The following is a 13,216-nucleotide window of genomic DNA, read 5'->3' on the forward strand; positions in this document are numbered from 1 at the left end:
AATGTGGAAAAGTCGGAGTTTGGAGCAGAGAAAGTCTTATCGCAGGGCCATGCAGTGAAACTGATGGCTCACGCCCAAAAATCCCCCAAACCTTCGGAAGGGTTTCAGCAAAGCGTTTTTAAAGGCCAGGTTAGGGGTGGAGTCACAGGGTACGTGATCATCTCGTGCACAATTCTCTGATTGGTTGATGGTGGGGTAACAGAGTGGCTAACTTTATCATCCTTAGGCACCAGTAGGTCTGCGGGCTCATGATCATCAAGTAGTTAATTTATTCCATTTGGTGGTGGTTTTTAGCATCTGAAAAACTCAGGAAAGATGCATGAGATATTATTATCTGGGTACTTCAGAGAGGAGCTACAGCAGAGGCTATGGGGGAGGGGGTCCTGCTCCGTCACAAGCATTGGGAATGAGTGTGTTTCAAATGAATGTATGAAAGACAAGTTCATAAGATATATATGGCATCTTCGGATGCAGTACAGCCTCAAAGGGTACCAGATGTCAAAATAAGACACTGTTTATTTCCTTATAATTTGCAAAAAAATATTATAAATATACACACACATATATGATCGATGATGCAATGATAAGCATGAGTATCCATTCCCGTAACTACTCCTCTCACTCTGCAGCTTTCATGCTAAGTAGTTACAAGTATCATAGAATTAGTGTAGAGCATTAAGATAAACTAAGAGTGTTAGGGAAAATGCAGGAAAAAGAATACAGATATGCTATTTTACTATCTTAGTATCGGTGTTAATGTCTTCTTTAACGTGGTGTAACGATATTTGGCTCCTGAGAAGTTGTTTTTTTAGTTAATACCGTATTTATCAGGACTTTAGTTTCTTCCCACCTCAGCAGCAGCATGCCACCTCACTGGAATCTAGGAAGGAGCTAATGTATACTGAAACCAAATTTGATGCTTAGAAAATCCTTGCGCTGTTGAAAGGCACACCTGTGTTGTTTGGCAGGTGAGTTGAATTTCAAGTAAAGAATTTCTGCAAATCTCTTGTTCAGTCAGCTAAACTGGTTTCACTCCTGAACAACCCTGGGGTGAGGGAATCCTCTATTTTTCCTTGATAACCATAATAATGCTAAAGAAATAACTTCCAATGCTAAATCTCAGTGGTTTAGGTCTCAAAAGTGGAAAGGCTCAATATATTTCAGGACAGTAAATGTCTTCATGTCAAATTTATTATAGATAAATTAGTACTTTTCATATTGGAAAAAAACTACAGTTTTTTGTAAAGGCCAAGGTATTGTTAATTAAGATGTTACTTTGAATAATTTGGAGAAGTAACTTTCTAACTGTATTCACTTTTATATTTAAATTAAGAATGGTTTGTTATGAATAGTTAAATAAAAATTGCAGTGAACTGAATCCTAAAGAAAATAAGGAAGTATTTATCAGTTGAAAGGTACTCTGTAAATGGGTTTGCAGATCAACTGCAAAGGTTATTTGGGACTCTAGAATCTTAAAGTGAAACAGGTCATTTATACATTACTTCTTTTTAAAAAATCTATTCGGTCTATTTTCCTTTTCTGGACATTCTTGTGTTGGATTATGTGGTTTCTTCTGACTAAACTAGTTTTGAAAAACTTAAGATATAAGACATTCTAAAGTAAATGCTTGATTCCTTACATAATATTCTTTAGGTATTAAAGAAAGTTAACATTTTTCATCCTTTGGTCAGGCACTTGTGGGCTCTAAATGTAACTCTCTGTAGTTAATATGTAGTATATGCCAGGGAAGAGAAGTTTGGGGCTGTCAAACCTCACAGAACAGACAGAGAATAAAAGAAAATTAATCAAGTCCACAGGCATGACGACCCTAGTCTGTTTCAGCTGGCAAAAGAACTAATAGTGTTGCCACCCAGGTCATAATTTATGGGTTGTTTGTGGTATTTTCAACCCTTTTAAGTTGAAGCTGTGTGTTACCGTCTCTATAGTAAAAGAATATTTCTTTTCTCAAAGTTTTCAACCAACAGATGAGTATTCTTTTTCTCTATAACAGACACCATCTGGTTTGCTTAATTGACCGTTTATACACATATACATGCATCTCAAATGATCAGTGCTGTGGTTTCCAACCTGGCTGTACCTTAGAAGCGTTGGAAAAATCACTACCAGAGCCACCCCCAGATATCCTGGCTTAAACAGTCTGGTGATGCAGCAGAGAGAGGGTCTTTCTTGGAGGTTCAAGTTAGAATTCAGAATTTGTTTCCTCTGGAAGCTATGTTGCAATGGTGGGTTTGTGGATATTTTAAGTACAGTAGGTAAAACTACATTATCTGTTAAATTTGGGGGGAATGGTCTGAAACACCGAATCAGTCTTCACAGTTCTTTTTGTAAAACAATGTACCTTTGGTTCCAAACAATGGAATTTACAACCAATCTGTTGATAAATTAGGAGCTGCGTGAGTCTTCAAGGTCACAACACTAGACTTTTTTGTGTCAAAAGTAAGTCAGGGTTTTGTCTTGCAAAAAAATGAATCAACAATTTTAGTGAGAAACTACCTTGAGGAAGACACAAGCAAACAAATACACTCAAACAAGACCAGGAAATAAAGTATAAAACCAACATTTGTGCAAATTTTAACTTTAGAAAACTCCATAGGAATGTCCTGGTTCATGACTTCTTGTGTTGTCTGAATAGTAAATTGGATTAGAAATAAGCATATCGTTCAGAAAGAAATATGGCACAGAAATAATAGTAGAAATATGGCACAGAAATAATAGTGGAAATATGCTGGAGGACAAGAAACCAAGACAATAAAAGCACTTTAAAAAGGCAAATCATACAAAAGAATAGAGGACACTTGTTGTCAATACTCAAAGGTGACTGACTTGAATAGAAGGGAAGATGAGAAGGATGTTAGGTAGGTGCTTCCCAAACGAGTGTTAAGCTTGACCCCCCCCATGAAGCCAACATGACACAACAGGACAAACTGGGACCAAGAGGAGCACAGTAGTGGAACTATGTCTGCATCCCACTAAGCAAACGGGTCTTCACCCGTATTACCATTCACACAAACCGTGAGATGGCCATGCATACACAAACACACTTCCCAAGAGCTGCTGCATGTCCCAAAAGTAGGACTTACCTTGTGTTGTCTCAGTGCAAATCATGGCAGTTGGATGGATGTTAAAGACAGCCAGATTTGGGCTCAATAGAAACAAAAACTTGCTAAAAGGCTGTCAGTATGAAACAGAACCAGAACACACACCTTGCTATGCACTGAATCTGAAGTCCAGAAGGTTAGAGCATGAACTGAATATTATCTCTAGAAATATGATGATTGACCTCCTAGAGTAATGGAAATAAAAACAAAAATAAACAAATGGGATCTAATGAAACTTAAAAGCTTTTGCAAAGCAAAGGAAACTACAAACAAGATGAAAAGACAACCCTCAGAATGGGAGAAAATATTTGCAAATGAATCAATGGACAAAGGATTAATCTCCAAAATATATAAACAGCTCATGCAGCTCAATATTAAAAAAACAAACAACCCAATCAAAAAATGGGCAGAAGACCTAAATAGACATTTCTCCAAAGAAGACATACAGATGGCCAAGAAGCACATGAAAAGCTGCTCAACATCACTAATCATTAGAGAAATGCAAATCAAAACTACAATGAGATATCATCTCACACCGGTCAGAATGGCCATCATCAGAAAATCTACAAACAACAAATGCTGAAGAGGTTGTGGAGAAAAGGCAACCCTCTTGCACTGTTGGTGGGAATGTCAATTGATACAGCCACTATGGAGAACAGCATGGAGGTTCCTTAAAAAACTAAAAATAGAATTACCATATGACCCAGCAATCCCACTACCATAATTCAAAAAGACACATGCACCGCAATGTTCATTGCAGCACTATTTACAATAGCCAGGTCATGGAAGCAACCTAAATGCCCATCAACAGACAAATGGATAAAGAAGATGTGGTACATATATACAGTGGAATATTACTCAGCCATAAAAAGGAACGAAATTGGGTCATTTGTAGAGACGTGGATGGATCTAGAGACTGTCATACAGAGTGAAGTAAGTCAGAAAGAGAAAAATATCATATATTAACGCATATATGTGGAACCTAGAAAAATGGTACAGATGAACTGGTTTGCAGGGCAGAAATAGAGACACAGATGTAGAGAACAAACGTACGGACACCAAGGGGGGAAAGTGGCGGGGGGCGGGGGGCCGGGTGGTGGTGGTGGGATGAAGTGGGAGGTTGGGATTGACATGTATACACTAATATGTATAAAATAGATAACTAATAAGAACCTGCTGTATAAAAAATAAAATAAAATTCAAAAGTTCAAAAAGAAATAGGATGATTGTGTTGAGTGTGGAGTATATCCATACAGTCTCCAATGGTCCTCCCAAATCTGTTTTGATGTTTCTGTAATTCAACCTCCTCTCTTCTTCACAGATGTTGAATCACCTCTAATTTCATTCCGTACCATTTGGTTTTGTTTTGTTTTGTTTTGTTTTTAAGTGACAAAGGGGAATTGAGAAACTCTTCACAATGAACCGGTGTCCCTGCAATTTGGGGGTTAGCAACTAGCGTTATTATAGCAGAACTGATTTAGAGGTTTTAGACCTTGGTTACTTGGGGGAAGAAGTAAATCCTGAAAGTTCATACCACGAACTGCAAGACCTTTAAACGGACAAATAATAAACCCATAATAAAGTCAGAGTCTTTGTTCTCTCACTTATGCTCAACTGTGTGAACTCTGGAGCCAAAAGTACACCCTGATCTTTAAGTTTACTTTGAAACAGCAATGAAGGAATGAGCTTATTCCTCAATTAGGTGCAAAAGGTGGAGGTGGTAAAAAAAAAAGTTAAACAAGATACAGAGCAGCTGTGACAGCCCATCGGCTCATAGAAGAGACTCAGAACTGGCAGCTGGAAGGGACCCACAGGAGAAACGTCTTAAATGCACGTCCTACGTGTAGTACGTTGGTATCAGCAGGCCAGCATTGTGGCTGGAACAGTCACGACCAGGGCTGTAAAGAAGGCCCCGAGCAGCCTGTGCTCTCCATAGGCTGCTGTCCTGAATTTAGATTTGTGCCACGCACCTCTTGACAGTGACCTTCCGCATGCCGCCGGGCCAAAAGGAACTGCAGAATTTTAGCGCAAGGCCGACTTGGAGCCCAGAACCGCAGTGATCCCTCCTTGACAAGCCGAACTGGGTCACCCAAAAGAGCGTGGCACTAAACCTTTAGAGTTCAGCGGGCCAAGGGCTGCGTTAGCAGTTGGTGTCCTTTCCGGGCACACAAAAGGCTTTTTCTGCTCTGCTTTTACAAGGTACCCTAGAAGCCAAGCTATTGCCAATGGGTGGGGCTGGGGAGGGGAGGGGGCCGAACGCAGCAAGCTGTCCACATCCGGCTGTCAGTCTGTCCAACAGGAGAGCCGATCTCGGCTGTGCCTCGGCCCCGGGGATGCGGACGCGGGGGGGAGGGGGGGCCACAGGGACGCGCAGGCGTGCGTTCCTCCAGACCGCGGGCGCCGGGCCAGTTGGCTCGAGAGAACCCAGGTGGCGACCGTAAAAGCTCCCCGCGAGCCCTCTCTGCCCCAGAAGGCGCGTCCTGGGTCCGCGCGCGCGCCCCCTAGCGCCGGGCCTGCAGGGGGGCGGGGCGGGAAAGGGTGGGCGGGGCGGAGGGGGCGGAGCCGCGCGGCGGGGCTCGCGGGGGTCGCGGCGCCGAGCAGGTGCGCTAGAGCGAACGCTGCTACAGCGGGCGGCATGGCGAGCACGGCGTCGGAGATCATTGCCTTCATGGTCTCCATCTCCGGCTGGGTGCTGGTGTCCTCCACGCTGCCCACCGACTACTGGAAGGTGTCCACCATCGACGGCACGGTCATCACCACCGCCACCTATTGGGCCAACCTTTGGAAGATGTGCGTTACCGACTCCACGGGCGTCTCCAACTGCAAGGACTTCCCCTCCATGCTGGCGCTAGACGGTCTGCATCCCGTCGCCCCCCGCCCCTGCCCCTCGCTCCTCCCCGGCCTGCCGGCGGGGCGGCCGCTGACCCCACGACCCCCGGCGGGACCCCCGGGCTGGACTCCTCCGAAGCCCGGCCCCGCTTTCCCCCTCAGTGCCTGAAGGAGCGGGGGAGAGTCCCCGGTGCCTGTGGCCCGCCTTCCCCGGACGTCTGTCCCGCGGGGGGCGCCTGTCCGAGCCCGGAACCCCGGGGCGGGGGAGAGGGGCACGCAGACAGGCCTGGGTGGGATGGGTGACTCTCAGGCGACGGGGATGGAGGGAAGCAGCTTTGTTGTCTCAAGAGTTGAGGACAGGGCAGTGGGACCCCCCTCTCTTGGGGACTGTTAGGACACGGAGTCACGAGAGGGGGCTTGTCTTCTCCAGCCAGCACTACCCAGAAGGGCTGGATTCTGATTCAAATGGACTTGTCAGAGCGAAATCTGATTGCTCTGAACTCCCTTTAGCCATTTCGTTAGTTCTTTGAAAAGTGTGTGTGTGGGGAAAGGAAACATTGCAGGAGCACCCGCTCCAAACCCCCCGTCCCGCATCTACAAATGAGTCTGCTGGGCTTTAACTCTGCCTCTAAATGCTAGGAACATAAATAGCCCTAGCCTGTGCCGCAGAGAGTAGAGAGTTCTGGCCAGCAGGAATCTTGTGCGGGAGACTGACAAGTTCTGTGTCGCGCCTCCCAAGTCCGTTCTTAGCGTCTCCCTCAGCGTTGTTCTTTAGTAAATTGTTTTCTACATAGTTCTTGTTAGCGACGCTCTATACTGTATTGTATTAGAACAGGTGTTCACAAAGAAAACTGGCTCTTTTTAGTTTCAGACTGGCTCTTTTTAGTTGACAGTGGATGTCGACCCGGTCACACTGATTGCTCAAGTTCTAGGTTCCTTTCTTCCAGGATTTTACAGCACATGACTCGATGGATCCCGGCAGAAACTTGAGAGTCATTTACATTAGTTCTCGATTTGAGGTGTTTTCTTTTTCTTTTATTACTGCGCTGCAAGCTTTTATTTGCATAACTGAGTAATTAAGGGACAAGATTTAATCCCCCTAAGATGGTGCTTGCCACGAAAAGCAAACTGCTGCTCAGTGGAGTTATTTGATGGAAACTCCGTATAAGGGAATACGTGTCTGGTTTTAGATGAGTGACACCTGGGTCTGTGTCCTGGTGTGTGTACAATTAAGTAGCTGGTACACTGTTGATTCCCTAGAATTACGGTTGAATTTCCTGTGCGCTGCAGAGCCCACATCCAGGGAGATGTTTGAACAGGCAGGCTCTTGTTTCTGGGATTTACATTCAGGAATACGGGATTGACACTTACTGTCCTAAACACATTCTTCTGTTGTAGCTGTACCGTCACCAAGATAGCCTGCCAGATAGGTACGCTTCCTTCTACAGGACAGCTGGGGGACAAGGGAGAGGATGGAGACATGAATACTCCATGAAGGTTATTGGGTGCAGAATAGTGTGCACCTGATGTGTCTGAGCTGAGAATGGACGTCATGGTCTCAAGATTTGGGGACAGATGGGGTAATGAAGAGGAAGGAGAGAGTAGCCTTCAACCATCCAGCCCTAGAGAGGAGGTGTGACATTTGTATACTACCCAGCTCGCAAAATGGCCTTCCGCGTGTGCTCGTGTGTCTAGAAAATGACTTTAAAAGACGTAAATGACTTCACCTCTTGTTCTGCATTGTTTTAAAATTAATAACATAGCTTTACGAGTCAGTACATATAGAAGTAACTGTTTTTTAACAACTGCATGGTATTCATTAGTCTGGACAAAACTGGTTTATTTAACGACTTACCCATTTTTGGACATTGGACCCTTCCTAGCTTTTCACTGTTCTTAGCACTTTACTGAAAATCTTTCTATTTGCCTCTTTGTGCATATGTGTGTATCTGTAGTGTAGATACTGAGGAATAGTATTGTCAGAGCAGTAGAATATTCATTTTATTATTCAGTTTAAATTGTCCAGTTACATTCCAGCAACAGTGTATGAGAATACCTGTTTCTCTGCATTCTCACCACTAAGTTTTTCAGCCAGTTTAATGGGTGACATCCTATCATGTTATTATTTTATTCCCTGATCACTGTGATTTTGACCACCTTAGCATGTATTTATTGACCCTTTTGTTTTTCTTTTGTGACTTGCCTGTCCATGTCTTATGCCCATGGTTCTTTTGTTTCCTCTTGGTTTAAATGATTTTTTTTTTTTTTTTAAATTCTGGATATCAGTTCTTGATTTGTTATATATGTTGCAGTCTCGGCCCATTGCTTGTCTTTTAAATGTGTGATGTCTTTTCTCATACAAAACATTGGAATGTGTACTATAATCACATTTATCAGTCTCTTCCTGCTGGCTTGGCCTTTTGTGGCTTAAGAAAGCATTGCCTATCACAAAGTTATAAACTTACTTTTCATCATCTCTCAGAATAATATTTTGGGGGGGTTCAAGCACACAGCTACGTTTTCACGTGGAGAGAAGTCAGTTCCCCCCCGGAGGAGGCCCCTCTGCTTGTTCGCTCTCTGCCATGTATTTTCTGGGCAACCACATCTGCTGGTTGCTGGGCCTAAGGCAGGCCCTGCCTACAGCACACTGCATGTGGATTTCCTGGTTATTGCACTTGAAGTGGAGGGAGAAAGCTACGTTGCCAGGGGCTGTGGTGACCACAGGCCTGAGTAGGCCAGTCCTCTCTTTAAACCAAGCAGGAAAACCCAAGAAGGGAGAGAGAAAGCTCACAGCTCTCCCCGTCTAGTCTTAAGTGGAAGAACATGCCTCTTGGACACAGATGACGATGCCTCTTGGACACAGATGACGGAGTCATTATTCTGAATCTCCTATGTGAGGTCAAAGCTCTGATTCCTCATCATCAGGGGGTATCATTGTTACCCCAGTTCTCCCTACAAGGAAAAAGCCAAATGTGCAGGTTTCATGTTACGCCATGTTAAGATTCCAACTCTAATTTCTGCTTAGAATCAATCTTAGTGTTATGGAAGGGAAGCTTTGATGTGTTTCTTACCACTCACCAGACGCTTGGTTCATATTCCTCCTGTGAAGGAAGTGCTGTTATCCTTGGGTTTTACAGATGAGAAAACGGGCTTGGAGAGATTAGGTAATATAATCGGGGATACACAGCAGGTAAATAGAAGAACCAGAGGGGAAATTCAGAGTTCATGTCTGCCCCTCATACCACCCTTCTCCCAAAGGATTTGCAAAAAGTACGCAAAGCTACTGGCATAAGAAAGCACATCCTTTTTTTCTTCCTTCAATCAGCTACCAAGTGTACTGCTAGGGAATTGTCTCCACCAAGTGGATATTTTCATTTTTGCTAGTTGGAAATGGAAAATAAGGTACATTTGGAAAACATTTAACTTTTAAGGGACACCTTGAAGTTTTCCTCCAACAGAATTCATTAATTTAAAGTCACAGTATTTTACTAATTGAAAAACTCACGGTTGAATGAGCTGGTGATTTCTGTTTATTGCTAACCCATATTCCTTTCAAAGCACCACTTGAACTGCAGCTGAGCATTTTGAGCCAGGTTTTTTTTTTTAGTATATGCCATCTATTTTTGTTAGTGGGAATGTTTTCCATTTCTTCCAAAGGAGTTAACTATAAATTATACTTCAGAGAACTTCTGAGCAAATATGTTCATGCCTCAGCACTTTAATGTGTTAATTAGCTATTAACGGTGTCAGTAAATTAGACCTGTCAAAAATAATGGCCTCCTTGACTAGGTTTTTACCACCACTTCACTTGAAGGTGTTACTTATAAGTTTTGACCTCCGGAACTCTTAAAAAAGCAAGGTTGTAGAGGTCTGCCTTGCAAAAGATAAACTCTGAGAGAGTTTGTGGGAAGTCACCCAAGGCTTGAGTCTGTGGGTGTTTTAAGGACTGGTAGCCCCTAATTTACATACCTCAGGCTTACCAACAACTCGATTCCATCTATGGCTGACCCTGGAGTTTATCCCCAGGAACTCCAAACCCTTCTTTTGTGCATGCGATGAGTTAGCAATTTATTGCTACTGTTCCCACACCAGAGAGAGTTACCTTCTCCGCCAAATCAGGGTTCTGGTTGGTTCTGAGGAAGGACCTGACCTCATCAGAACCTGCTCTCTATCTCTCCTCTTGTGCTGAGAGGGCAGAGCTGATCCTGCTGTAGGTACCAGGGCTGAGACCGGAGAACTGAGTGAGACACTCGGGGGAAAAAATGGTACGAGTAGTGGTTAAAGTTTAAAGCCTACTGTTATTTTTCCAGTCACATTAAGGGTTGAATTCATCAGCCTGGGATTCTGACCACTGTGTACCATTTGGGAAAATGTGTTTTATGTTCTTAGTGATCAGACCATAGACGTAACCTTTTGCAAGGCTCATGTGTTTTCTGTACATAAAGCCTGTAAGATTCCTAAAATAAATGCAAATTATGGTGCATGATAAGGTTTTCTAGAATAGTTTTTTAAATATAGGATAGAGGTTATATCACACACACACTTTGTTGTCTGTTTAGGATTGCAGTAAGAATCAGCTAAAACACCTCAAAACCACAGGTGAAAACAAATCTCAAAAAATAATGAAACCACACTGTCCCAGTAGCTCTGGTGGTAAATGATGAGTCACTTGTGGTTATCCTGGAGGACTGTCTTTAATCTTGCAAGGAACTAACAGGCTTCCTCCCCCTGTGCTCCTATTTCTCCCTGGGTTCTGGTTGGGGGACTTGAAGGTTGAAGTTTAAAATAGAGCTGGGTCACTCTTCAGCCGCAGAGACACAGATAGCCCTGCAGCACTACTATAGCTACCAAAATAAGCCTCCATTATCCTGTTTTGCTAAAAATAAGTTTCTTTTGCTGTTTTTGACAGCCTTACCATCAGTGAAATTATTTTCCGTCTGGAAGTAGTTCACACTATAAAATAGAAGATCATTGTCATTGCATTCTGCATTTGTAGGGGCCTAAATCTGTTCAGTTAATTAGAGCATCTTCTGGGTACTCTTCAAAATGGATCCTAGGGGTAGGACTGAAACTTAAAATTTTATTCTTTCCCTGAGAAGCATAGACTGGAGGCCACCTTCCCCCATTATTCCCTGAATATATGATTATCCTAGCCTTAGAATTATTATTTATCATTGACTTTGCCTGAACACAATAATAAATGACTTGGTGTATCTTGGCACTTACGAGTTTTTTCATATTAAAAAGTTTAATGCCAAAAGTAAACCTGAGAGAGATGTACGTTCATTTGCTTAACAAATGAACACACCAGTATGTGCCATCATTATTTCAGATTGAAATATGGCACTGTTTCAGTCTGAAATGAAAATGACGGCATGTGGTAAAAATGTATCACTTTAAATCCTGTTAACTTAAAATTTGTTAGTGTTTGGACAAAAGCCAGGCTGAAGTTTACCATCACCCTGGCTGTGCAAATAAAAATATGTGACTAAGAAAATGAATGGTGTAGGAGGAATGATCAAACAAACCAACAGAACAAGCTTTCAGGATACTTTGAAAGCATCCATTTATATGCAAACAGTTAATTTCATAATTATAAAATATTCTTCTAGGAACCAACCAGTGCTTATTTAAACCCAATGTTATTATGTGTGCTCTGAAAAGTTTTTTTTTTTGAAAAATTTTAAAAGGTCATGAAAATACATCTTGATTTAGACTTCTCATGGTTCATGATGACATTCCAGTCAATCTCATTTATAATCTTTGACTAATATTAGAAGATGTGACTCTGTGGGAGCTCTGCTCGATTATAAAGATTACAACGTCAAAACCATTAAAACATCTATTTTAAAGGTCTGATGTGCAAAGGAGTAACAGGGTTGAGATAGCGGCAGATGAGGTTTCCCAGGGTGAAAGGCAGTATTGCATGGGTTTTGTAGTCAGAGCTGGATGGAATCCATTTCAACCCCTTACTAACTCGTCTCTGGCACATTATGTAACTTTTGTGTGCCTCAATTTCTTCATCTGTGAATATGGGAATAATAACACTCAGAGATATATCCTGAGGATCATGCATATGCCAAACTGAAAAGTGTGTGACATAAAACAGGCACTCCATACAGATTAACTTGCTTTTCTTTCTTGCTTGGCTTAACATATGTTTTAACCATTATGGTTATTTTTTCAGAAAGCAGAACACTCATTCATGAGGACAATGTAAAATGAGAGTTTCTTCCTGGACAACCACATGTTTTATGTTAATGTAAATGACCTACTCTAATTGCAGGTTATATCCAGGCATGTAGAGGACTTATGATTGCCGCCGTCAGCCTGGGCTTTTTTGGTTCCATATTTGCCCTGTTTGGAATGAAATGTACCAAAGTCGGAGGCTCAGATAAAGCCAAAGCTAAAATTGCTTGTTTGGCTGGGATTGTGTTCATACTGTCAGGTAAATAGTAACTTTCTTCCAGACACGGTGCTTCAGGATGTTAATGAAACACCAGTAATCATAGCACTTTCCTTCTGATGCTCTTCAGGGCTATGCTCAATGACCGGGTGTTCCCTGTATGCAAACAAAATCACAACGGAGTTCTTTGATCCCCTCTTCGTGGAGCAAAAGTAAGTACTCTTCTTAAGTCTGTATGCTTGTGGCTCACAGGAAATGGATATAAAATCATCTTCTAAATTAAGGTACATAAATTTCCTCCATGGCTTATGAAAGTGAGACATACTGATAAATGATGTTTGATGACATTATTCAAGAGCAAACGTTTTATATGCTACATTGGCAAAAGATGCATTGAATCACTGCATTAGTGTTACATAGTGTCTTGTCTCTAAATAGCTCAAGGCATAGGATTTAGAATGCTAAAGGTCATCTACTGTACATCGTAAAATTGAAGTCACGTAGAGGAAAAGTGCAAGAGAGGTGTAAGATGGGGAGGAAAGAAGGGTAAAGTATGACAGCAGAAAATTAAGAGCTTGCCTCGATTGTTGTCCATCCAAAATGATATTTGCCAGATGTTCTGGGCCAGCTTCCATCTCAGGCATTGAGATAAAAACTGAGACTGTGATCCTGAAGATTAGAAACGTTTAAGTGATGTTGAATGAAATACTATTTTTCATTTTTATTTAGCCTTTTACATTTGTTCTGTTGACCACGGCCTTAACACGTTCCACCTAATAAACCTTTGTAAAGAAATTGTACATGATGCAGGGTCTTTAAAAAATGGTGTAAGAGTGGCACAGACACCAGATGTGACCGGTCT

The 13,216-nt window shown here is 42.3% G+C and overlaps 1 protein-coding gene across 2 annotated transcripts in view; it reads left to right on the forward strand.

Annotated features, from left to right (window-relative positions):
• Nucleotides 1–13,216, forward strand: part of CLDN10 (claudin 10) — a 106,581-nt gene that overhangs the window by 78,934 nt on the left and 14,431 nt on the right. The window contains exons 1-3 of one of the 2 annotated variants that reach the window (XM_082366189.1): nt 5,697–5,974; nt 12,235–12,396; nt 12,485–12,566. In XM_082366189.1, the coding sequence (XP_082222315.1) occupies nt 5,755–5,974; nt 12,235–12,396; nt 12,485–12,566 (464 nt within the window). In that variant the 5' untranslated portion in view covers nt 5,697–5,754. Of the gene's footprint in view, nt 1–5,696; nt 5,975–12,234; nt 12,397–12,484; nt 12,567–13,216 lie in introns of those variants that run through there. The other variant, XM_082366190.1, reaches the window with a different exon arrangement.

This window comes from Balaenoptera borealis (genome assembly GCF_965194805.1).
Source record: "Balaenoptera borealis genome assembly, chromosome: 18".
NCBI lineage: Eukaryota > Metazoa > Chordata > Mammalia > Artiodactyla > Balaenopteridae > Balaenoptera > Balaenoptera borealis.